The sequence below is a fragment of the Lissotriton helveticus genome, chromosome 6, assembly GCF_964261635.1.
Source record: "Lissotriton helveticus chromosome 6, aLisHel1.1, whole genome shotgun sequence".
Taxonomy (NCBI): Eukaryota; Metazoa; Chordata; class Amphibia; order Caudata; family Salamandridae; genus Lissotriton; species Lissotriton helveticus.
This window is the reverse complement of record NC_136067.1, coordinates 48578824-48606752: the sequence shown is the minus strand read 5'-3', so window position 1 is coordinate 48606752 and position 27929 is coordinate 48578824. Positions and strand designations below refer to the sequence as shown.

At 44.3% G+C, this 27929-nt stretch overlaps 1 protein-coding gene across 7 annotated transcripts in view; it reads left to right on the top strand.

Moving 5' to 3' along the window:
• DNAH8 (dynein axonemal heavy chain 8) overlaps positions 1 to 27929 on the top strand; it is a 10041960-nt gene that overhangs the window by 5505468 nt on the left and 4508563 nt on the right. For all 7 annotated transcript variants that reach the window (XM_078647354.1, XM_078647353.1, XM_078647356.1 and 4 more), the window contains one exon: positions 26500 to 26687. In XM_078647354.1, coding sequence (XP_078503480.1) covers positions 26500 to 26687 — 188 coding nt within the window. The remainder of the gene's footprint in view (positions 1 to 26499; positions 26688 to 27929) is intronic.

Genomic DNA, 27929 nt, shown 5'->3' with positions numbered 1-27929 from the left:
GTCTCCCTGAACTGACTCAAACTGGAATATGCAAGGAGGGCACCAACTGTGCCCTTCAAAGAAGTCTGGTGGTTCTGGCAAATGCCCCTACCCAAGTCCAATACACTAAATCCTGTCTTGGAGGTGGTCACACCTCCCTGCAACAGAAAACCTATTGTTCTAACTTCCCCAGCTCAAGCTTGGCTCAGCAGCAGGAGGACAAAATCGTGTCTGTGGTCGACAGCAGGACTATCTTGCTGTCATACCCTGAAAGGCTGTAATAACATGTTTGATACCCAAAATGACCGGGTTTGGAGCAGCCACTATATAGTTAAACATCTCATAATGACAGCTATATACTGTATGTATCAAAATGGCTGATTGCACTTACAAAGCTTAGAGAACCTATTCCAGGGTTTGTATGGGGTATCCTGCTCATGCAGGGGCACCCTCATACTCATAACCAAGGGCCAGATGTAGGAGCCAAAATACCGGTCGGCCGTTACCAACCGGTATTTAAGAATTGGCATGTAGGGGCATAATTTTACAGAATCGGTAAATTTACCGATTCGGTAAATTTACCAATTCTGTAAAATACCGAATCGGTATTTTTATCGATTCGGTAAATCCCAGATGTAGGTGGAACTCTTCTGAGTCCCAAAGGCCCTACAAATTCGGTATTTTACCACCAATCCAATTGGGTGTTAAAATACCGAATTCAGGTGTGCATGCACATGTGTGCATGCACACCTGGCCATGTGACAGACAGACATGCCCTTAGGGCATGTCTGTGTGCCACATGGCGCACATGCCTATTTTTGGGGTGCCAGAGGGTGTCAAAGTGACACACCCTGCACCCTTGCTGGAATCGGTATTTACCGATTCGGTAATTACCAAATCGGTATTTCCCATTGATTCCTATGGGCTTCACAGCCCATAGGAATCAATAGGAAATACCGATTCGGTATTTACCGAATCGGTAAATACCGAATATTAACGATTCGGTATTTCAACATCTGGAAATACCTACATCTCCCCCCTTCATATTTACCGATTCATAAATACCGAATCGGTAAAATTCGGTCTTTATGAATCGGTAAATAACATTTACCTACATCTAGCCCCAAGCCTCCTGCCTTTAGGACTGAAAGGCCTGCCATAGGGTTGACTTATAGGTTTTAAATGTAGTGACCTCAGATAAAAAGGAAAAGTATATCTGTTGTGAGAGGTGCAAGCACCAAATCACACAGGCTGCAATGACAGGCCTGTAGTCATAGTTTGAATGGTCGCTCATGGGTGACACAATACATGCTGCAGCCCTTGGGAGACCCCTGGTAAACCTATGGGGAAACAACCTTTAGGACAAAGCTAGAATCACGCTGTGCCTACACAGTGCCGGCAACAGAATAAATTAGCATGCATTTGTTCTGCACGCAAGTCATAACAACAACTTGCATTAGGGGGACGCAATGGTGGAGTGGTATTGGAATTAAAGTCCAACACCTTCTATGCTGTTGTGCAGACTGGAGTTGTCATACTAAATTAAATATCCAGTGCCCCCCTACGGCAAGTCGTTAAAAGGACTTGCAGGCAGAACAAATGTGTGCTAAAGACGCATTTGTTCAAATGACAGAGTTCCTGAGGCATGCGTGAAAAACACATCTGGAATTCCGTCATGCATTCTGACCTATACCCTGGGTACCTCAGTACCATTTAATAGGGTCTTACACGGGTACACCAGTAGCCAATTGTGGATGTACCGAAGTACTTACCATGGTCAATTTTGGGAGGGAGCACAGTGACTAGGGTCCTGATTAGCAGGATCCCATTCAGGCAGGCGAAACACATATACTGACACCAGCAAAAAGTAGTGGTAACCATGAAGGTAGATCCTACTTTCCTACACATTTCTTAACCACAATGGAAGGAGATCAGCACCAAGCCCCTCTGACAGCCTCCTTGACTGGGTGGGTGTGGTGCTATCCTCGTTTGGGTCGATAAATTGAAAATTCATAGTTGATTACTCAAATTTGTAAGGAAATAATATTAGGGACTGAGACTTCAATGGTTGTGTGTCAATCATTACAGAGGAGTGAACAGTCTCTGTAAATATATTTATTGATAATATTCTGTAAATCAGGTACATCAGGGTTCTAAAAAAGTCAAGAGGCACTACTGACATTCCTGAATTTAATGAATATCCTGCTGTCATAACAGAAACTAGGTCACAGAGAAGACATTTATCCTTAAGATATATCGTTTTACAATCTCCAGACAAGTCTTTATATTAGTTGCCAATTTATCTAACACACCTTTCCTTGATGAAATCGAATGTAAAATGTCCTAAATACGAAGTCAATCAAAGTTTTCCTTCTGTCCACTTGAGAATATTGGAACATTTTATTCAAAAACATAATATAGGATGCAACTTGCAGATGCAATTTTATGATAGTAGCCAAGGGATCACATGAGGAGCCAAGTGTAGCTATTCTAGCAAAGCTCACATAATAAGATGACTTGCTTTCCATATCAGAAAGAGTCATTTCTAATTGATACTTCTATCTGCAGATTCCTTATCTTTTGAGTAACATAGGCATCAGACTAAATCCAGAAAAGTTTCAATATCTTTCAATGCAAGTAGGGGTTGCTGGCTCCACTGTGGCAGAGTCCACATGACATCAATGGAGCCATATAGTTCCCCCATAGGAATGCTGACATCAGTTCTCTTTTTTTACATGCCATTGAAACAAGTTCAGAGCTTCTAATCACCTCAGGAATTCTTCAACGTTTTTGATGCCTTTTTCTTATATTATTCTTCAGTTGCAATTTTTGTCATGTCACTACCCAAAGAGTCAGGTTGCAAACTACGTAATGACTGTGATGGACAAATGTCCATTACAGAACCCCCATGAAATCTGTCTTTGGTGGTTGGGGTCTAATTACAATATGAAGGTTTGCAAATTTTGCCGAAGAATGCACCTCAAGGCTATATATAGCGAGGAAGACTAAGATGTTCATGGGCAGGCATAGCCAGGCATGTGGTGAATGTCAAGGATGTTTAAAGTCTAGACCAATGTGAAAGACTCCGGAATCAACGCCGTAGACAAAGTCATCCAAGAAAAAAACTCAAGAAGCAAAGTCGATATGAAGTAGGACTGCAACACAAATCTAAAATTAAGTCGTCAAGACCGCCCCACAAGTATCTGCACTAAACTATAGCTCCACCTGACTTGGCGCCAATTCCAGAGACTCAGCTGCTTCAGCTCCAATTCCAAGACCCCAACCTTATCAGCCTTATCAATAAGTCTCCACTCCAAGGGGGTGTCCACCCATCTTTCTTAATGCAATCTCGATATCCTCCAATGATCTATGATCTCCCCGGAGCACCAGCCAGTCCCATAGGTCCGATGGCTTTACCTTCGAAGACTTGCCAACACCCTACCATCATCCCCCCTTCTCACCAATCCTGCCTTTGCCACTAGTCACCTGGGCAGAGACATTGACTACGGTGTCATCCCAACCTTCTGGATTGGTGCCACAACAGACCCCACCTCTGATAACAATCCCTTCAACTATGCCTTCTGCATGGATAACAAGACTTGCCAACTCCTCAGTTGACTCCACAAGTGCCACAGATGATGCCACTAGCGCCTCAACCTATGCCACCAGAGGCGTAGCCCTCGTCTCCTGCTCCTGGACTGTCTCTATGGCATCACAACCTTTCCATCTAGAATCTTTGCCTCTGATGGAATTTCATATCACCTTTCAAGGAGTGAGGCTCAGTGGTGCACAGACATAATATCGACTCCACAATATCGAATGGACAAAATATCGAGTTTTAAATATCGTTTGGAGAAAATATCGACAGGACAGAATATCGACAGCCAAAATATCGTTTTTAAGGTAAGTGAAGTAATATCGACTGTAAATAATATCGAAAGTAAAAAATATCTTTTTTTATATAATATGTAATTATTTATAGTGTTTTTATGTTATAATATGTGTGAAAAGTGTCATTTTATGTTATAATTATTTTTAATTAATGATTGTTTTTTAAATTATTGTGTAATTTTATTCTGTAGCGGGTTGTGGGTTTATAGGGGAATAGGTTGGGAAGTAATTTAATTATAATTAATTAAATATGTAAATGTATTAATTGGTAGTAATAATTAATTAATTGGTAATTAAATATTATATGTTAATTATTTAAAATGTAATTGGTAATTAATTTAATTTAATTGATTAATTGCTAATTATGTAAATTAAAATAATGTATTTCCTGTAGCGGGTTGTGGGTTTATAGGGGAATAGGGTGGGAAGTAATTTAATTATTATTTATTAAATATGTAAATGTATTAATTGGTAGTAATATTTAATTAATTGGTAATTAAATAATATTTGTTAATTAATTAAAATGTAATTGGTAATTAATTTAATTTAATTGATTAATTGCTAATTATGTTAAATTAAAGGGGTATTTTTAGGGTTCAGGGTCAGTTTTTAGTTTTTGGCTAAAGGGGTATTTTTAGGGTTCAGGGTCAGTTTTTAGTTTTTGGGTAAAGGGGTATTTTTAGGGTTCAGGGTCAGTTTTTAGTTTTTGGGTAAAGGGGTATTTTTAGGGTTCAGGGTCAGTTTTTAGTTTTTGGGTAAAGGGGTATTTTAAGGGTTCAGGGTCAGTTTTTAGTTTTTGGGTAAAGGGGTATTTTTAGGGTTCAGGGTCAGTTTTTAGTTTTTGGGTAAAGGGGCATTTTAAGGGTTCAGGGTCAGTTTTTAGTTTTTGGGTAAAGGGGTATTTTTAGGGTTCAGGGTCAGTTTTTAGTTTTTGGGTAAAGGGGTATTTTTAGGGTTCAGGGTCAGTTTTTAGTTTTTGGGTAAAGGGGTATTTTAAGGGTTCAGGGTCAGTTTTTAGTTTTTGGGTAAAGGGGTATTTTTAGGGTTCAGGGGCAGTTTTTAGTTTTTGGGTAAAGGGGTATTTTTAGGGTTCAGGGTCAGTTTTGGGTTTTTGGGTAAAGGGGTATTTTTAGGGTTCAGGGTCAGTTTTTAGTTTTTGGGTAAAGGGGTATTTTTAGGGTTCAGGGTCAGTTTTTAGTTTTTGGGTAAAGGGGTATTTTTAGGGTTCAGGGTCAGTTTTGGGTTTTTGGGTAAAGGGTTTTTTTAGGGTTCAGGGTCAGTTTTGGGGTACACGGGTACAGGGGTACAGTGTAAAAATAAAGTAAAATTAAATTTACATTAATTTAATTTTATGAAATTAAATTAAATTAAATTATATTTAAATAATTTTAAATATTTTAAATTAAAAAAAAATATTATATACTTACCAATACTTACGTTGTAATGGTAGTGCGTTGTAAAAGTTGCGTTGTAACGTCATATATCCACTGTTGCACTCTTTGCAGTGGGAATAGTAATTTTTACTTTTTTGTATTTGTACGTTAATAATATTGGCTATTATTTAATAAAATTTTATTACTATATATATATGTTTTAAGAAATATGATTAAAAAATATTATTTTTTAACTTTCATTAATTATTTAATTATTAAAAGTTATTTTAAGTATTGTTAATTATATTTTAGTAATTAATTTTTTATATTAATGTAATTAAACATTGTTTTTAGTAAAGTCGATATTTTTTACAACTATATTTTTGTTAACGATATTTTGTACTCGATATTTTTGTACTTACCTGTTTGTACATACAAACTCGATATTTTGGTTGTAGATATTTTCTCGTCGATATTTTGGGTAGTCGATATTTTGGTAGTCGATATTATTTCAGTGATCCAGGCTCAGTGTCTCATAGAAAAGGGCAGGTACATTTTCGGTAGCTCGGATTCTCATGAAGACCCCAGTCCAAATGATGATGGTAATGGAAAGTACACTGCTTTTGATCCTGCTTTTTCAGGACTAAGGGATGCCAGTGGTCTAGATACCTCTCATGAGAGGGGGATGTATTCAAAATGACAGTAGGGCTGTTGGACCTGCAGCTGCCCTCCAAGGAAAGGAAGGCCAACATCCTTACTGAGGTTTTACATACAGCTTACCATGCCACAGAACCCTTGATACTGTTTAATAAAGCTTAGTCAGAACTATACCTGCGGGACGCCCGTAGCAGAGCCGCCACTGATTGCCACCTTGAGAGGGGAGCAGGACAAGGACCACAAGTCCCAGGCTCCTTTGAGGCCCGTTGCCGCCTCCACTTAAGCCAGCATCCAGCGGCTGAAGGCGCTTGAAATTCTACTGAGAGCTCCCGCAGCTCGGGACGTGCCCGGGTGAATCCCAGGCCAAGGCCGGGCCCGTCCACGCCCGTCGAAGCTCGGAGGAGGCTGGGTTGGGCCAACCTTATGAGAATTGGTTTCTTTTGCGGCATAGAGCATCTAAAAGGTACTGTGGTCTCCCTTTATCTCCGGTAGATTATATTTTCTAGTCATAGTTTATTTGTTTGAGAATATCTGGGAAACTTTCGACAATTATTAAAATGAACAAAAGAAAAGGACACATGGAAAGGCCGGGAGGTGGGGTTGTTGAGAACCTTGATACCTTTCTAACAAGGGCTGAGACTGTACTTACTCATGAAATTGATATAATGGAGAGAAGGCTCTCCCTGGACACACTTATTGCTCAAAAATGTTTCTCCCTTGGAGGCCGATTACTGGAGGTTGATCACCTGATTTTTGTGCAAACTACACCTGCATCAGATACAGTCAGTGTCAGTGTCGAGCCCACCCTCGCCTACTTATCTCTCACCCGGAGGCCCCATAGAGATGCCGGGACAGGTAGCATCCTCTCTCCTAGAGAACAGCAATTAGAAGCCTCCAGTTAAGAAAAAAATGGTAGGAGGAGCGCCAAAGCAAAAAACATTGAAAGGGACACTCCTAAAGAAAACCGTTGGGAGAGGTGATTTGGACCTAGGGCTTCCTGCACCAACTAGGTCTAAGGACACCATTACGCAAACCAATTTGGCTTCTGAGTCCCATTTTTGTATAAATTATCCCAAATTGAAGAATGGTTCAATTATATGGAGGCCCTGTGCTCATTAAATCAAACTTCTCCAAATATAATCCAACTAAATGAGGAAGTTAGGATTAGGCCTCGGAGGTAAATTTTGTTCCACTCGCGGAATTTGGGTAATTTCGTGTTACGCGGAGAACGCGAAATTGCCCAAAATTCTGCGTTCCGCGACTTTGCGAAATGCTTGTGAGTGTTCTCAAAATGCGTGTTCGTGAGCTATTCCCCCGAGCACGCAAACAGCAATTGCGAACAGGAAAAAAACATTGCGAACAAGAATTTCTGCATGTTTGCGGAGATTTTTTATTGTTTCGCTGAGATTTGCGGATCGCCATTACGCAAATTCCACCCACCCCTAGTTAGGATGTTCCCTCAGCCAGATGGGGCGGCTCTCCAGTCAACTGACAAGACGGGACCTCATGTTCCCCAGCAGGTAGTAGGGTTGTCCACTTTGGTAAAAAATCTCCTGATTTATTTATTTAAGCAATTTGTAGAGCGCGCAAATACCCGTAGATGTCTCGGCGCTGAGGACGGGAGAGGTGGGAGTGAAGCAGAGTACTTCTCATTGGGTGAAGAGCCAGGTCTTGATTAGCTTCCTGAAAGCCAGCAGCGATGGGCATGATTTAATTTGATAAGGGAGGGTGTTCCACAGTCTGGCCGTGGCGACGGTGAATCTTTTGTCTCCCCAGGAGACCTTGTTTGTACAAGGGATCATGAGGAGATTGGCGGTTGAGGATCGTAGGTTTCTGCTAGGTACGTGGGCGCAAAAGGCTTTTTTAAAGAAAATCTGGACCTGTGTTGTGAATGGCCTTTAAGGCTATGCATGAAGCCTTGAATTTGATGCGATTTGTGATTGGAAGCCAGTGCAAGTTTCGCACCACCAAGGAGATGGATTTGTGTTTGGGGTACCTGTAATTATCCTAGCAGCTGCATTTTGTATCATTTGTAATTTGTTAATGACCTTTTTCTGGGCATTCAGGAGCAGGCCGTTGCAATAGTCAACTTTTCACATAACAATGGTGCTTATCATGGTTTTTCCTGCACTGGAAGGAAGGAAAGGTAGCAGTTTCTTAATCATTCTTAGCGTATAGAATGAGGAAGAGGTGATAGCATTGGCATGGGCTGAGAAAGTTAATTTATCATCAAACATGACACCCAGGTTTCTTACTTTCTGTACTGGGGGTGGAGGAGGGCGGTGGGCCACCAAGTAGGGAACCATGTTGGATGTAGATTGCCAAAAATCATAACCTCCATTTTTTCGAAGTTTAATTTTAGGCAGTTTTTGGCCTTCCAGGAGCTGATGGCAAGCATGCCTGATTGAAACCCGTCTGCAATCGCTCTTCCATCGCTGTTCATTGCTAGCACCAGATCTGTGTCATCGGCGTAGGATGTCAACCCCATCCCATAGGTTTTTATGATCTTGGCCAGGTCCGACACATAGATATTAAATAGTGTCAAACTCAAGGATGATCCCTGTGGCACCCCACATGGGATCATAAAAGATGGGGAGTTATATTCACCGAGGCTCACTAGCTGGAAGCGGTTGGTCAGGAAGGACGCTAGCAAATCTTTGGCTTTCAGTTTAATGCCCATATTTGAGACACGGTCGATCAGAGTGGCATGATCAACCGTGTCAAAAGCTGCTGACAAGTCCAGCAGTATAAGGACTGCTGTTCCAACTTGGTTTCAAGTGTCTCTAATCTCGTCTGTAGCTTTCATGAGGGCGGTTTCTGTGCCATGGCCCTTTCTGAAGCCAAACTGTGATTCATCCAGAAGATTGTTTTCTTCAATAAAATGGGCCAGTTGTGTATTCATTATTTTTTCAAAACATTTTGCTGGGAAGGGAAGGCTCGTGATTGGTCTATAGTTTTTGGTGTCTAGTGGGTCTAGGAGCTGTTTTTAGAGAAGAGGTTTGATGGTTGCCTATTTCGATGTTGCTGGGTAGATACCAGTGTTGAACATGGCATTACAGATATCTGTGAGATTGGGGGCTAGTATATCTGGGACGAGTTTTGATACAGAGGCAGGGCATGGATGTGTAGGGGAACCTGATTTGATGATGAAGATAAGGTCATGGATTTTCAGGGCGAGACCCACTGTAATTAATCAGCATCAGATTATGAACCAAACAGATTTAGGTGTCCCAGACCCAGTCAATTTTCTCAGCTCACCAGCTAATACTACTGCGAAATCTCGCCTCCCCTCATGGTAACCCTCAGTTTTACAGGGCCCGGTTCCTCATGTTAACCCTCAGTTTTACAGGGCACGGTTCCTCTGGTAACTGATTTGCTTGTGTTCGACCGCCTATAGTTCCTGCTTCTTTAGAAGGTGGCAATTTAGCTTTTCATCCTGGGAGGGAGGTTATTCACTATCCAGCTGAGGCTGTGAAATCTGGAGTAAGGCTAGATCTCCCACCAGCAGCCTGTCCTTATGTTATAGTGCTAGTAAATGCCCCAGTACTGAAAGCTAACCAACAGGAAACAACCGAGCAGCCTCTTTAACCATACAAGGGCTAATTTTAATTTATACAAACATATTATTATGGCCAGGAGGGTTAACTGGGTAGGAAGGGACCCCAAAACCCTTAATGGGGACTACATCAACATTAACTTTGACAACCATTACATGGTAGGCGACCTACTAAGCATGTTATCAAGTACCTGACTCTTTATTCTGAAATGTATGCCCTCCTGCTTGGCTTTTTATTTACAAACCGTTCTCCTCATTTCAAATTCCATTCCACAAAGTAAATAATGGCCAATTGCCCTCACTTTCTCTTAACCAATGATTCCCACAACCTTTAGCTCTACCTCTTAGCAATAGATTTACTTTATTGGAAGGCATGGCCGATTGTGATTGACTTGATGAGCAGAGTTTAATAGTTAATAATGTTGATGACACAGTATTAACTAATGTGTCTCCTGCAGTTTCTCTTCCTCCTGTAAACTTTCAACTAAATCTACATCCGCAGACTGGTAGCTTAACCTGGCCTCAGAGCTCAATACTTTTAGAGAGTATCCCAGATTCTTTTGCAGTAATCTCTTGGAACATCGCTGGGTATAATCAAAAAAAGACCAACTCAGAGTGGCTGTCCTTGTTAATGGCTAATGACATATTGTGCCTCCAGGAGACATGGATGTTGACTCGATCCACTTGAACGGGAATCGTTCATTTCATACGCCTGCCATACCCTCCCCAGCTGGTCGTGCAGAAGGTGGTCTACTGACCTTCATTTCCAATACTTTCCCCTTGAAAGGGAAATCCTTTTTAAATACATATCCATACTATCACATAATCCTTTTAGAATTTTATAGTGATAAATCCTGGCTACTTATACATTTTTACAATAACAATTTTGGTGGTAATCGTGCAGCGGTTTGGGGCATTCTGGGAAGGGATATCACTGACCTGGAGAAAGCATGTAACAAACCCTGAGATAGAATCTGGCGTGTGGATTTCAATGCTCTTCCTTGCAATATGATTAATACTTCAGTGGGTGGGTTAGTAGACGATGATGGGGATTTTGTTCCCCATTTTAGTCATAATAACTATGATACTGGCTTAAATAGACTACTAATTATATATAATCTTGTATTTGTATATACTTTTAAATCTTAACTTGTCAGTTTAGCTTTGCTTTTTCTAGTCGCTCCCACTCCTCGACGCTTTACTAAGTCTTGGTCTCTGACTCTATAAGGAAGCTCTTTTCCCATTGAAGATTAACATTTACACTTTTAGCGATCATGCTGCAATCACATTTCTTATACACTCGCTACCAACAAGGGGATGTCCTGTTAAATCTTATATCACACCGGTGATTGCAGGGGAGAATGGGATTGTCCTGAAGTGAGAGACAGTTGATGTTGTGAAGTTTCTGTGTAACATAGTCTCCAAATGAGCTTCAGAGATAATGACATGTCTAGATCCAATATCCGATGATGGCATAATCACAGCATTTGCTCTTATTGGAAATATAAAATAACAATACGTTTTGTACTTTACGGGCACTACAAGAAGCCTAGGTGGTTTTATGAGGAATGTGAAAAATCACTTAAGAATCTTCATGTGGCCCTAAAGTCCAAACCTCGAGACCAAATTTAGGTCAAGTATTTATGCCAGCTTTACAAAATAGCAAGGTTATTAAGGCTAAAAACCCTAAAAGAAGACTGGTGGGAAAGCCTGCAAAAGTCTGCTTTATTAAATAGGTCACAGACCTTTTGGTTGTTAATCAACACACCATTTTTAAGGGATGAGCAAAGGATGACAAGAGACACTCATGTGACTCAGGAGGTATGGGTTACACACTTTGAGGGCCTATTTGAACCACCGAGAAGGTAACTCCACAACTCCCCTCCCAAAGTATAGTTGACACAAGAAGTAATGTCCAGTTTATGCTGGAAGAATAAAATACGCCCTTAACCCGTGTAAAAGAGCGAAGGCACCGGGTCCTGACGGTGTCCTAATCGATCTTTTCTTAGATAACCAAGATCTCTGGGCCCCGCTTTTAACAAATGTTTTAAATAAATTACTCAAATAAGTGCTCCTCCCTCATGGAAGACAATTGTAATTGTGCCTATTTATAAAAAGGGAGACGGATCAATTCCGAAAAATTATAGGCCCATATCTCTGATAGATTCTACCGCGACATTAATGGGCCGGCTACTTTTGAAAAGACTTGAGGAATGGACTCTGAAACAGAACATCATAATTCCATGTCAATAGGGTTTTAGAAAAGGAAAAGTACAGTGGATCAGAGGATCAGTGCTTGAATCTGAATTTAATAATAGCCAAATATACAGCTGCTCAGAATGGACACCTATACCTGGCCTTCATGGATCTGTCGGCAGCCTTTGACTGCGTCTAGGCTGTGGCAGATAATGGAGGCAATGGGGATTGACATACAGAATATTAATATAATCCGTGACCTGTACACTAGAACTTCTGCCTGTGTTCGCTTTGGAAAGGGAGGAGAATGCACTAGACACTTTAAAATCACTAGAGTGTGCGACAGGGGTGCGTCCTTGCGCCCTTTTCATTTGCACTTTACACAAATGGTGTGGAATCTGCTTTGTTGGGATTCACCCCAGATGTCCCCCACATTAGTACTGTTTCAAAACAACAAGGGGGCCCAGAGAAGTTGACCAGGGACCTTGGGAATCAATATTTTAAACAACAGTGGTCCCTAGAACATGGATTAATTTCTTAAATGAATATAGGCTCAATAGCAACTATATTTTGGGGACATGTCCAGCCGGACAGAGGTCTAATTTTTACTTGATCAATATTATTAGACAGTTTTAACACAACAATACATAAAGTGGGACACAAGCCTGTGTCCTAGTTAGCAATATACAAACAGGGAGGGAGGGAACCAACAGGGAGTTCAGGCACAGCTGACGGTTTGTTACACAAGGAAATGCACAATGACACAACAAAGCAACAAATCGCGGGTTACACCTTTACACTTTCAATGAACCATTGTTTTGACATGTATAAGGTGCTTTTTAGGCGTCGACGGCATTTCGATCAATCCAAGAGGATATCTGGATCATCATCAGGACATGGGATACATGCCTATAATTGTATTAGCCTATTTATCCTGAGGAGGGAGAACATACAATTAGGGAAGTCACATAAAAAGTTAAAGGGTAAAGGAACCGCTTATTTGAGCGGACTCCGAGAACATACAGTTGGGGAGGTTAAATAAAAGGTTAAGAGGTAAAGGAAACGCTTATTTGAACGGACTCAGAGGGCTACATATTAAGGTGCATTTACATCAGCGTGTTGAGCTACGAAGTGTTTTACAATTAGCAGTGAGTAGAAGGTGGGAAATTAGATACTGGTGCAAGAATAGAGAGATCATGCATCGTGAATAATCACGAGGCAACATGACCAGGTTGCATGGCATAGGTCAGGCGATTAGGGTACGTTTGAGGGGGTGAAGTGTTCATGCAGCAACGGTCGCAAGGATTAAAGGAGTACGGCTACTGGTGCAATAGAGTAGGCTGTGATGTATTTTGTGAAGGATTAAGCGAAAGTTGGCCCATTGTAGAAAACCATTATCGGTGGCAAAAGGGATACGTGCAAGTTTGCGGTGGGCCTGAAGATATCAGTCATAGTTGGTGGTGAGAAGCCCGAAGAAATTTAAGTGAGGCCAATGATACATTACGATAAAAACATTCAGATAGCACAAGATTATGTTCACGCTATGATTCAATAAAAACAGCTAAATAGACTATGAACTGCACCCATAGTGGGTTAAAATCACAATGCAAACATTACATCCTTAATTGGTTCATACAACAATGCGACGATTGCGGCGCAGTGAGAGGGTGCCAGTGGAGACCAACATGACGGTGTTCGAGCTGTAGGCTTGGACAGGGCAGGTGTGATGAGCCGGCGACACAGACCCCACGATCGAGCGCTTCTCGCCGGCTCATCCCACCGGTAAGGGGTTACTCCGCTCCAGCATCGGAGCCTCCCGCTTTGTGACGGTCTAATCAACAACCAATTGTCTTGACCTCTTACCCCCTTCTAGGCTCCCTCCACTCCTGCACTATCCAAGCCTACAGCTCAAACACCGTCGATTAAACCATCGACATTGCGCCCTGGAAATCGGCCCTGTATACTACTCTGGTGAGCACCCCAATGCTTAACTGACATACTAGGCAATTTGCTGGTATTCTTTCACCTAACACCCCTTTCTTATCTACCTTGAACACCTTCCCCAGGCTGGACACCCCTTAATTTCTGCCCATGAGCGTACCTATAACCCCTTAATCTTTGGGTAAGACCTTTTTTCCTCTGCCTCCACAGAATCTGACACTGCACCGTTGTTTAAAAAGTAACTTACACCTTATGTCACCAATTTTCATCGGTGACCTGGACCAATCTTTCTCTTATTGGTATCATCTTGACACTGCGCCGTTAATTAGAAAGAATTTACACCTTATGTCACCAATTGACCTTTACGACCAAGAATATTTCTCATGTTGGTCTCCCCTGGCACCCTCTCACTGCGCCGCAATCGTCGCATTGTTGTATGAACCAATTAAGGATGTAATGTTTGCATTGTAATTTTAATCCACTATGGGTGCAATTCATAGTCTATTTAGCTGTTTTTATTGAATCATAGCGTGAACATAATCTTGTGCTATCTGAATGTTTTTATCGTAATGTATCATTGGCCCTACTTAACATTCTTCGTTTTCTCACCACCGACTATGACTGATATCTTCAGGCCCACCGCAAACTTGCACGTAACCCTTTTGCCACCGATAATGATTTTCTACAATGGGCCAACTTTCGCTTAATCCTTCTCAAAATACATCACGGCCTACTCTATTGCACCAGTAGCCGTACTCCTTTAATCCTTGCGACCGTTGCTGCATGAACACTTCACCCCCTCAAACGTACCCTAACCGCCTGACCTATGCCATGCAACCTGGTCATGTTGCCTCAGGATTATTCTCGATGCATGTTCTCTCTATTCTTGCACCAGTATCTAATTGCCCCCCTCCTACTCACTGCTAATTGTCAAACACTCCATAGTACAACACGCTGATGTAAATGCACCTAAGCATGTAGCTCTCTGAGTCTGTTCAAATAAGCGTTTCCTTTACCTCTTAACCTTTTATGCAACCTCCCCAACTGTATGTTCTCTGAGTCCGCTCAAATAAGCGTTGCCTTTACCCTTTAACTTTTTATGTGACTTCCCTAGTTGTATGTTCTCCCTTGTAGGAAGGTAGATCCCTGACTATGGTTGCCCCCAACTTTTTGCCTGGTGTTTTGCTGGTTTTCTGACTTAGTTGACCTGGGGCCCTGCTATTCAGGACCCCAGGCCTACTGCTCTCTCTGTAAAATGGATTACATGTACCTTAGGTACATATCTAAATTGGATACTGAGTCACCTTATCAGTCCCTGTACAGTGTACCTTAGGTACCCAGGGCATAGGTGTACCCAGGGCCTACCAGGGGCTGCAGCATGTATTATGCCACCCCTGGCTGGCCATCCAAAACTGACACAACTGGCTGCTTGACAGCTGGGGCAAGGTGGTGTAATCACCCCTTGCTTTAGATATAGTATACCTATATCTAACCCTAAAATGGACACACAGATCTCCTATCAGTCACTCCTATGGCAGGCCTTAACAATCCTGAAGGCAGAGTGCTTGGAATCGTGTGAGATGGTGCTCTGGCATGAGCTGAGCCTGTCTGCGGCTTTCGGGATCTATCCCTTAGCCGTTTCCATGATATCGCATACCATATACTCTTAAGTGCATTATAATCCTCGCGGTTATATGCCAACTCTGGTATCGCTTTATCAAAACATGTCGAGTAAGGTGTCATACAAATTGGAATACTAACCCCTCGCCAATTCTGGCGACGGGGTTAGCATTCCACCCTTCTAGAGGGACACGACATGTATGTAACCTGTAACCCCGGTTAAAGTCAGACAGAGCCTTAGCATCCACAAAATGGATGCTGCCACCGAGACACAAGTCTGCCCTCCTGCTGCTGGGAGTCCTCCCAGAGCAGGAGATAAGGACAAAGGGTTTCCTGCCAGGGGCGGTGCCAGCACCGTCCCAGACAGGATTTTGTGTATTATAGGTAGGCAGGGCTTCAGAGGAAGGTGACTGCACGTGGCACCCCGGTGCTCACTGTGCATAGGCTGGCTTGAACCAGTTCCAGGGACACTCCAGACCCTGTGCTGGGGAAAAGCCCGCCAAGGAAGTGGGTGTAACCACCCCCCTCCTGGTCCCACCCCTAGGGCAGGACTTAGTCGCGTGCCAGCCCCCTTTTCCCAGATAAAGGTAGGAGCAGGCCCCCTTCCAGATTAGATCATCTTTGAATCCTGAAACTACGTTCCACGAAAGGAACTCAAGACTTCTTCCTAAGATTTCTCCCTTGTGACTAAGGAGTAGTCACCCTGCATCCGCAGGCACCATCTTAAGAACACTGCGGTCTGCTGCAAGTCCTTCCTCCGGAATCTGACTGCCCAGCTCGACGAGAACCGGCTTCCCTGGCACCTCTGACCTCTACCCACCTCTACAGCCCAGCTGAGAATCGTGGGTGCGACGAGACCTCGAGGGACCGGCCATCTGCAAGACTGCACGACTTCTGCACAGCAAGCCCGCCGAGTAATTTCCTGGTGAGTGCTTTGGGGTCCGAGAAGCCCCGACCCTGAGCAGCTCCAGCACCGAAGTGCAGCCTCCCAGCATCTCCACGATCTGCGTGGGGCCCTTCTGCTTTTTGCTGCTCACCGCGTTGTTTGGCTACTAGCCCGATGGCTTGTGGCCTTCTGAACGACGCCCGACGACATCACTGCTGCTGGTCTGGTTGCTCCAGACTGGCCCTTGCTCCCTTCCCGAAGAGGAGCACCCCGGACCCTCCTGGTCCACTCAAGACGCCATTTTGAGTCCACCGCGTGGGCTTGAATTAGCCAAGGCTTGTTGCCCAATCCTGGGTAACTTCAACGCCGACAGCTTCATCCATCGTGGGACAGCTCGCCTCTCCATCCTGGTCACCGACAACGCCTCCTGGTCCGTGAGATCTGCAGAGCCAGCGTCGCCCACTCACCTAGTCGAGGTGACTACCATCCGGTGCCCTCCTGGTGCCCACTGACTACTGGCTAGTAGTCACGAACTTGGTCCCCTCTGCTTTCAGGTGTCATCCATCTTCCAGATCCAGGCTTGGATCAACTCGAACTATCTTCACTGGTCGCCTGCCAGCATCTTTCTTCCAGGCTCCTGGTCCGGCAACGAGGATTCCCGACGTCTTTTGAGACCTATGCAGCTGCAGCCCCTGGGCTAGGTAACTTCGGCATTTCGGTGCCCCAGCATAGCCTCACTATCCAAGGGTCAGGATCCACTGTCGTTTTCTCCCTACCAGGTCGGGTTCGCCCGTGAACACTAACTTTAACTTTACTAGCTTCCATAGACTTTGTCCCGCATCCCGCGTGAGAGTGCACACTCTGCACCCGAGTCCCCTAGGTCTCCTAGAAGTAATCTGACGATTCCCTAGTCAAGTCCTAGCGATTCCAAAGCCTATTAGTACTGTACTTACCTGCTAGTAATTTCGCATTCCACTTTTAAAGTATATGGTTTTTCGTGCCCCTCGGGCATTTGTATATACTGTGCTAACTTAAGTATTTTCGTAAGAGTTTTGTTGTGTGCCTAGCACCCTGTCCTCATAAAGAGTACAGGGTTGTTGTGATTCTAATAAATACACTGTTTATTTTCATAACACTTGTGTGGTGTCCTTTCACTGGGTGTTCAAGGGGTAATGTGATGGTAAAACAGCTGGCTTAACACGCCCTCTAGAGTCTTAGCCTTAGACTGCTCGTATCCATGCTACTAGGATAGCTGGTCTATAAGGTTGACTTACAACCAATCATCAATAAGGGTTGTTTGGACTGATATATAGTGATCACTAGAATAGTGAGCACTGCACATCAGGCCAACTTCTCACATTGGTGAGCAGCGGTTGGGATTTGAGCTTGCTGTTGTTTTACCACACATGCCCTAAGAATATCTTGTGAAAGATCACATAAGTACTAAAGGTACATATAACTTAGCTTAGAATACTCTGAGTTCTACTGAACCAGCTGTTGTAGCTCCTAGGGCCTAGCACACCCTAAACTACAACTCTAGCAAGGGATCAGTAGGCAAACACATAGTGTAGGTAAGTGCACCACTGACACCTCACTAGAAAAGCATGTCTACCCAGGGAGAATCTACTGAGACTCCCCTGGTCAGTGTTGACCCTCCACAGGTCACTTCCAGATATGCAGCTCTCAGTTTCCAGGAGATGAGACAAGTCTGTACCTCCAGGAAACTGAAGCAAGGGTCTAACCCCACCATTCCCTTTCTGATAGGTCTCTTAGAGACATATGATGCCAGAAAGATTTCTCAGTTACATGAGAATATGCCAGCCTTAGAGGGAACCTCTGGGGATCCAGACCTCCCCAACACTGCTACTGCAGTTGAGGAGGAGGATCAAGAGGAACTCTCTGGGGATGAGGTAGACAAAGGTCTTGAGGTAGTCAGAAGGCTAACCAGGGCCAACTTAGACTTACTTGGGCTAGGATCTGGGGGCCCCCCAGTACTAACCCGAAGTGGGCCAAACCTTGGAGTTAGGAGAGATAGATCTCTTTCTAGGGACTCCAATAGATCTCTGCACTCTAATGCCTCTTCCCAGAGGAGGAGAAACTCTCCACAGAGGAGAGTGACTTCCCCTCAGAGAATAGAGCATGAAGCTAGAATGAGACAGGCTGCTCTGAGGATTGAAAGGGAAGAACTTGCCCTGGCCAAAGAAAAGCTTGCTTTTGCTAGAGAGCAGCAGATGAGTGGGCTAGCTCCCACTGGTGGCAGCAATCTCCCAAGAGATAGAGAGAAGGGTTTAGATACTAAACACCTGACTAAGATAGTGCCCCCCTTTAAGCAAGGGGATGACATCCAGAAATGGATGGCTGCTTTGGAGAGGGCCTGCACTGTGCAGTGCATTCCCCAGAGTCAGTGGGCAGCTATACTGTGGCTCTCCTTTGATGGTAAAGGTAGAGATAAGCTCCTCACTACAAGAGTGGAGGATGCTAATGATTACCAGGTCCTGAAAAATGCACTGGTTGATGGGTTTGGCTTAACCACTGAGCAGTACAGGTTGCTGTTCAGAGACACCCAGAAAACTCAGTCTCAGGACTGGTCTGACTTTGTTGATTGTGCCACTAAGGCTTTGGAAGGCTGGCTACTGGGTAGCAAGGTTACTGACTTCACAGGATTGTATAATCTTATTATGAGAGAGCAAGTCTTAAATAATTGTCAGAACCAGTTATTACACCAGCACCTGGTAGACTCTGATCTGACCTCTCCACAAGAATTGGGTAAGAGGGCAGACAAATGGGTCAGAACCAGGATTAGGCCCAAGAACCAAGGTGGTGACCAGAAAAAGGAATCAACCAAGCCTCAAGAGAAGGGTGGGAATAAATCTACAGATCAAACCACATCAGGGCCCCAAAAATCCTCTGAGGGGGGTGGGTCCCAAAATCCTTCCAACAACCAGAAGAAACCTTATTGTTATCCCTGTAAACAGGTGGGTCATTTAAAAACTGACAGCAGTTGCCCAAAGAATAACAATAAGGAAAACATACCCCCAAGTAACATTCCCAAACCTCCTGTTACTACTAGTAGTAATCCCCCAGGTGGTGGGAGTGCCCCCAAGAATTTGGGTGCATTTACTTTGGGAGTTCCTGGGGACTCTGGCCTAACCAGGTCCCCAAACTTAGATACTCTTGTCTGTGAGACTGGCATGGGGTTTGCCAACTTCACAACTTGTCCCAACACTTTGGGCAAGTACAGACAGGAGCCCCTCATCAATGGTATAAAAGTAGAGGCCTATAGAGATACAGGGGCTAGCATCACTATGGTGACTGAGAGTCTAGTCCCCTCAAGGCAACTTTTACCTGGTGCCACATACCAGGTGACCAATATTGATGGAGTACAGAGAGATCATCCCATGGCAGTGGTCAATCTCAGCTGGGGAGGTGTCACTGGCCACAAGAGAGTGGCAGTGTCACCAAACTTGCCTGTAGATTGCCTACTGGGGAATGATTTAGAGCTCTCAGCCTGGGCTGAAGTAGAGCAAGAAACCCATTTTAAAATGGTAAACATCCATGGTAAGGTTAGTGGGGCAGTGATAGCCACAGCCCCAGTCCAAGATGTCCTCCCTGAACAGGTCAGGAGGGCTGTGCCAGTCACAGCCCAATCTCAGACAACTTCCTTCCCAGAACAGGTTGTCAAGGCTGTGTTGGTCACAGCCCACACCCAAACTGAGCCCCCTCCTGAAAAGGTTGGGAGAGTTGTGATGGCCACAGCTCAAACTCAGACAGATTATAGTGTTGTGAAGCCTGAAACTATGGATCACTCCACTCAGACAGAGAGCATTGAGGAGGAAGAGAAATCTCCCTCCCACCAGACTTTAGGAAAGGGTCAGCCTCCTCAGGGAACTGATCTGACCCCTTGTGAAGAAACTGCCACAGAGGTAGTCAGGCCTAGCCTGGCAGAACCCCTGATGTCAGGGGACCCTTCCAAGGTGGGACCCAGTCTGGAGCAGGTAACCTGCCCCTCTCTCCCCTGCCTCAGTCAGCCCAGGGCTGTAGAGGTCAGGGAGGCCAGTGTTGGACCCCAAAGGGCCCCCTGTCCAAAAGAATTCCCCAATCAGCAGATTAAGGGCACTGAAGCTAGTAATCCTAGCCAAGTGAAAATAAAACAGACTCCGGAGGGATCCCCCTTAAAATTAGTTAGGGACCTCCCACAGATGGACACTGGTGGGCACAGCCAAACTTGGGACCTGAGGGCCCCAGACCTGACCTGTCCCTCCAGTAAGCCAAACAGAGGGACCCAACCTCCAGCTGTAGGTAGCCAGAGGTTGACCCTGAGAGCCCAAAACAACTCAGTCTTTGAAAGAAAGGCCTCTATGGTGGAAAAGGATTGGAGGAAGCTGAGCCCAAAATTAGTGGAGCCTCACTTCAGTACTCCATTTCAGCACCAGCCTTTTACTTTGCCAAAGCACACCACAGGTAGGGATTCCCTATGGTGGAGACCCTCAGACACCCTTAGGGTGAGGGATTGCTTAGTGGACCATGAGATAGGGGGTAACCATGCCAGTGCTGGTACTTCCTTATATGGCCACTCAGGCAATATAGGCTTACCTGGCAAGGATAGCCTTATCTCCTTTCGTTTGGGGGGGGGGGTTATGTAGGAAGGTAGATCCCTGACTATGGTTGCCCCCAACTTTTTGCCTGGTGTTTTGCTGGTTTTCTGACTTAGTTGACCTGGGGCCCTGCTATTCAGGACCCCAGGCCTACTGCTCTCTCTGTAAAATGGATTCCATGTACCTTAGGTACATATCTAAATTGGATACTGAGTCACCTTATCAGTCCCTGTACAGTGTACCTTAGGTACCCAGGGCATAGGTGTACCCAGGGCCTACCAGGGGCTGCAGCATGTATTATGCCACCCCTGGCTGGCCATCCAAAACTGACACAACTGGCTGCTTGACAGCTGGGGCAAGGTGGTGTAATCACCCCTTGCTTTAGATATAGTATACCTATATCTAACCCTAAAATGGACACACAGATCTCCTATCAGTCACTCCTATGGCAGGCCTTAACAATCCTGAAGGCAGAGTGCTTGGAATCGTGTGAGATGGTGCTCTGGCATGAGCTGAGCCTGTCTGCGGCTTTCGGGATCTATCCCTTAGCCGTTTCCATGATATCGCATACCATATACTCTTAAGTGCATTATAATCCTCGCGGTTATATGCCAACTCTGGTATCGCTTTATCAAAACATGTCGAGTAAGGTGTCATACGATTTGGAATACTAACCCCTCGCCAATTCTGGCGACGGGGTTAGCATTCCACCCTTCTAGAGGGACACGACATGTATGTAACCTGTAACCCCGGTTAAAGTCAGACAGAGCCTTAGCATCCACAAAATGGATGCTGCCACCGAGACACAAGTCTGCCCTCCTGCTGCTGGGAGTCCTCCCAGAGCAGGAGATAAGGACAAAGGGTTTCCTGCCAGGGGCGGTGCCAGCACCGTCCCAGACAGGATTTTGTGTATTATAGGTAGGCAGGGCTTCAGAGGAAGGTGACTGCACGTGGCACCCCGGTGCTCACTGTGCATCGGCTGGCTTGAACCAGTTCCAGGGACACTCCAGACCCTGTGCTGGGGAAAAGCCCGCCAAGGAAGTGGGTGTAACCACCCCCCTCCTGGTCCCACCCCTAGGGCAGGACTTAGTCGCATGCCAGCCCCCTTTTCCCAGATAAAGGTAGGAGCAGGCCCCCTTCCAGATTAGATCATCTTTGAATCCTGAAACTACTTTCCACGAAAGGAACTCAAGACTTCTTCCTAAGATTTCTCCCTTGTGACTAAGGAGTAGTCACCCTGCATCCGCAGGCACCATCTTAAGAACACTGCGGTCTGCTGCAAGTTCTTCCTCCGGAATCTGACTGCCCAGCTCGACGAGAACCGGCTTCCCTGGCACCTCTGACCTCTACCCACCTCTACAGCCCAGCTGAGAATCGTGGGTGCGACGAGACCTCGAGGGACCGGCCATCTGCAAGACTGCACGACTTCTGCACAGCAAGCCCGCCGAGTAATTTCCTGGTGAGTGCTTTGGGGTCCGAGAAGCCCCGACCCTGAGCAGCTCCAGCACCGAAGTGCAGCCTCCCAGCATCTCCACGATCTGCGTGGGGCCCTTCTGCTTTTTGCTGCTCACCGCGTTGTTTGGCTACTAGCCCGCTGGCTTGTGGCCTTCTGAACGACGCCCGACGACATCACTGCTGCTGGTCTGGTTGCTCCAGACTGGCCCTTGCTCCCTTCCCGAAGAGGAGCACCCCGGACCCTCCTGGTCCACTCAAGACGCCATTTTGAGTCCACCGCGTGGGCTTGAATTAGCCAAGGCTTGTTGCCCAATCCTGGGTAACTTCGACGCCGACAGCTTCATCCATCGTGGGACAGCTCGCCTCTCCATCCTGGTCGCCGACAACGCCTCCTGGTCCGTGAGATCTGCAGAGCCAGCGTCGCCCACTCACCTAGTCGAGGTGACTACCATCCGGTGCCCTCCTGGTGCCCACTGACTACTGGCTAGTAGTCACGAACTTGGTCCCCTCTGCTTTCAGGTGTCATCCATCTTCCAGATCCAGGCTTGGATCAACTCGAACTATCTTCACTGGTCGCCTGCCAGCATCTTTCTTCCAGGCTCCTGGTCCGGCAACGAGGATTCCCGACGTCTTTTGAGACCTATGCAGCTGCAGCCCCTGGGCTAGGTAACTTTGGCATTTCGGTGCCCCAGCATAGCCTCACTATCCAAGGGTCAGGATCCACTGTCGTTTTCTCCCTACCAGGTCGGGTTCGCCCGTGAACACTAACTTTAACTTTACTAGCTTCCATAGACTTTGTCCCGCATCCCGCGTGAGAGTGCACACTCTGCACCCGAGTCCCCTAGGTCTCCTAGAAGTAATCTGACGATTCCCTAGTCAAGTCCTAGCGATTCCAAAGCCTATTAGTACTGTACTTACCTGCTAGTAATTTCGCATTCCACTTTTAAAGTATATGGTTTTTCGTGCCCCTCGGGCATTTGTATATACTGTGCTAACTTAAGTATTTTCGTAAGAGTTTTGTTGTGTGCCTAGCACCCTGTCCTCATAAAGAGTACAGGGTTGTTGTGATTCTAATAAATACACTGTTTATTTTCATAACACTTGTGTGGTGTCCTTTCACTGGGTGTTCAAGGGGTAATGTGATGGTAAAACAGCTGGCTTAACACGCCCTCAAGAGTCTTAGCCTTAGACTGCTCGTATCCATGCTACTAGTATAGCTGGTCTATAAGGTTGACTTACAACCAATCATCAATAAGGGTTGTTTGGACTGATATAAAGTGATCACTAGAATAGTGAGCACTGCACATCAGGCCAACTTCTCACATCCCTCCTCAGGATAAATAGGCTAATACAATTATAGGCATGTATCCCATGTCCTGATGATAATCCAGATATCCTCATGGATGGATCGAAACGCCGTCAACACCTAAGAAGCAACTTATACAAGTCAAAACAATGGTTCATTGAAAGTGTAAAGGTGTAACCCGCGATCTGTTGCTTTGTTGTGTCATTGTGCATTTCCTTGTGTAACAAACCGTCAGCTGTGCCTGAACCCCCTGTTGGTTCCCTCCCTCCCTGTTTGTATATTGCTAACTAGGACACAGGCTTGTGTCCCACTTTATGTATTGTTTTGTTAAAACTGTCTAATATTATTGATCAAGTTAAAAATTATACCTGTGTCCGGCTGGACATGTCCCCAAAATATAGTTGCCATTGAGTCTATATTAATTTAAGAAATTAATCCTTGTTCGAGGGACCCCATGTTAATACAACACAAGTACAGATACTCCTTCACACGGATGACGCAGTGATTTTGGCACGTACTAGTAATGTGCTGCACCGACTTGTAACAGAGTATACAAATTTTATGAATAATCTGGACTTGAAAATTAACTACTGTAAGTCATTTGATCTTGTTGCAGGCCCAAAACAGTGGAAACAGCCCCAAATTCACATTGAAGGGAGGAAACTAGGTGTTGTGGACTCTTTTAACTATTTAGGGGTCATGTTTGACCAACACAATAATTGGCGAAGTATGGTTTCTAACAGGGACCTACAGATGGAAACAAATATTGGGGCTCTCTTTAAATTTGCTAAAAAAATCGGCTCAGAACCTATTGAAGTGGTAAAGAAGGTCTACGAAGCAGAGACTGTATCTGCTGCCACTTATGGGTCAGCTGTTTGGGGCATCTCAGATTCTTATAACTTGCAAAGCATTGAAGATGCTTTTCCGAAAAACCTGGCCTCCCTGCCTCAGTCATTCTCTAATTTTAACTGTCATAAGGAGCTGAGAGTACTTTATATTAGTGATAAAATCTCTGTTGCACCCATTATGATGTGGCATTCGGTTTGGCGTAAGGAGACTCTCTCACTGACCGGGGACATCAAAAGTGATGCTTTGAAGTTAGATTGTGTGAATAATTTCAGTTGGTTAAAATACGTTGAATCCACCCTTAAGACAGTTTTGCTACATCGTCTTTTTGTAGATCCAACTACGTGTTGGTCTACTTCTAAGAAAGAGCTCAAAATTCACCTACTGAACAACTTATAGGCAAGGAGGCAGGATTCTAACCTTTAGCTGTCGATAGTCAGAGCATATCATGATTTCCCGAGTATAATGTCGAGTGAATTTAACTTATTTATTGTTTGTTACAAATTTACAACATAGATACATTTTAGTGGGATTCCGTTTAAATTATATCCCCCTGATGTTGGGTCTCCCTCTTAATACTTATGTGATGTCCGAACTGCCACCTTGCGCTTCTGACAATCGATCCACTCAGAATGATCTACATTTTGTGTTCTTTTGTAAATTGTATGGTGAAAAAAGAAAAAGATTTATTGTCCTCCTGATCCGCAAAATTAATTTTAAAGTGTTGTGTGACTCTATATTACCTACAGTTATTGTCTTATCCCTTTACATGTTTTTCTTTGGCATCATTCCTCCTATCTGCATTGAAGAGAAGTAGACTAAATTGTCAATCTGTCATTCATCTTGCAAATTAAGCCATTGTATTGTGCAATAACCGTGTATATATTTATGAATTACCATCATTTGTATAATAGTAATAATGTTTTAAAGTAATTTTATTCTTTTAACAATCTTGTCGTAATACATGTAATTTAAACATGTAATAATAATGGAAATTGATATATTTGTAGAATACTTTTTATGACATCATTGTGTTGGCGAAATAAAGTTATTTCTGACTATACCTGCGGTTTGGGAAAAGCCAACTGCTTCCAACCCAGTCCACAGATCAGTAGCAAGGTGCAACAGACTTGTCCGTGGAAACCCAGTGTTCCTTTCTTCACACCCATCATTGGAGAGCCTTGTGATACAAGCCTCTTGTTTCTCACTAGGTACCTTTCCCATCACACCGTTTTACCAGTATCTGTAGCTCTCCAGTGTTGGTATCTTTTATAATTTCCACATAGAGCGCACCCCTGATACAGGCTCACCTAGGTTAATTGTTGATAGGCTTAGATATGTCCACCCTTGTGCTAGAAATATGAGGTGAGATGGCATCTGGGAGGGGTGATGGTAGGGCCACTCTCATCTTATGTGGTTACTTTTGGGCAATTTCCAATGAAGTGGATGTGCTAACAAAGTGGGATCGTTTAAAGACCTTTTAGGCAGACAGTCTCTTGTACTGCAATTGTGAAGTTACAGTGGGTCTCCCTACTCAACAAATGGGTAATGATTCAAGCATGTGAATCTCCGAAAGATACCATTGCTATAGAACTGTAGTTACAGGTTAGTAACTTTTTTCATCCAAATACTGATTCGCTATGGGGTCACAATCTTATTTTAGGGGTTGATAGAAGCAAACATTTTTGCAGTTGCAAACTCCAAATCTGAGTATTTCTGACCATAAAAATTATTAGTAAATCTGTCTCCAAGTTCCTAATTCCAGGAAGTAGGTACAGAGAACCTTAAGTGAAATCACCTCTGCTCTGCTAACAGTTCAATTAAAGACACTCCCTAAGTGGATGCCATGTTTGATGTGCCAGATCAGCCAAGTTTTTTTTGTTATTTGAAAACAAACTCCTAGGAACTTTGTTCTCAAAAAGTAAAAAAAAGACAATGATTTAGATTTGTTTTTTCTCATGAACATGAAGGTCATTGTGTGTTTTACTCACGTGGAAGCAGGTGGGAGAGACATGTGACAGTCACTCCGCTCTTTTTAGGGCCAGGTTAAGGGTTTACATCACGGGAGATAGCTGAGGCTCTTCCGATGTAAACCAAATGCTCCCCAAACTCTAGATATGTTGTCCTCTTCTTTAATCACAAATGTTTATTATGGTATCAACTTACATTTATTTTTTAATTACACTATCTTGATACAGGTCTTGCTCAATCTGGCTCCTGGGGATGCTTTGATGAATTTAACAGGATTGAATTACCTGTCCTATCAGTCGCAGCTCAGCAAATCTCTATTGTTTTGACTGCAAGAAAGGAAAGGAAAAAACAATTTATCTTTACTGATGGAGACAATGTGGAATTGAACCCGGAATTTGGAATTTTTCTCACAATGGTAAGACCTCACACAAGTAATTTGTTAATTTTTATATTTGTATGTTTGCAAGTAGCACTCTTAGTATTTAAGTAGCTTACTTACCTCTACTTGCCATGCAATAGTTGTTCCTGCATGTATAGGATGTTATGTGTGTATGTTCCACTTTGCATGATAAAGCTACGAAATATTAACAGTCAGTCCATATTTTTGTATATCTACTAGTGGTGGTTTGTGCTAGAGAAAGAGTTATTGAAAGAGCTCCACCATTAGTTGCTTATCACAAATTTCCTAATGCCTTTCCTTTCATTAGTAAAATTATTCTGTTAAAATTCATCACTATATAATGAGTCTATTAAAAGTGGCCTATCCTACTCCAGAGCGATACAAAAGGGGGTGGTGATGGACGGAGCATCTGAACCAATCAAACACTCACACCCAGTCAACAGATCTGGGTTTAATCCATCACCGTTCTTTAGCCCACTCTGCCACCCCAGTTCAGACATGGCCATATGTAAATCAGTCTGACCCTGTGCCTCATGGGAACAGTCCAGCCCGAACTGCCAAGACATGTCTTCCCTGGACAGGAAACAAGCTTCCTAGGACCGGTTTCTGGCATTCCCGCCGTCTTCAGCCAGGCTTGCTTGAATCCAGTGGCGAAGTGAGCACGTCTGAGCATACCCTGCCAACTTATGGCGAACAAAGCGGTACAAAAGGGGGTGGTGATGGACGGAGCATCTGAACCAATCAAACACTCACACCCAGTCAACAGATCTGGGTTTAGTCCATCACCGTTCTTTAGCCCACTCTGCCACCCCAGTTCAGACATGGCCATATGCAAATCAGTCTGACCCTGTGCCTCATGGGAACAGTCTAGCCCGAACTGCCAAGCCATGCCTTCTCTGGAATGGAAACAAGCTTCCTAGGACCGGTTTCTGGCATTCCAGCCGTCTTCAGCCAGGCTTGCTTAAAACTAGTGGCAAAGTGAGCAAGGGACTCACGTTTGAGCATACCCTGCCAACTTATGGCGAACAAAGCGGTACAAAAGGGGGTGATGATGGACGGAGCATCTGAACCAATCAAACACTCACACCCAGTCAACATATCTTTTGTACCACTTTGTTTGCCATAAGTTGGCAGGGTATGCTCAGACGTGAATCCCTTGCTCACTTTGCCACTGGATTCAAGCAAGCCGGGCTGAAGACGGCTTAAATGCCAGAAACCGGTCCTTCTATGATTGAGAGTAAGTAAACACATTTATTA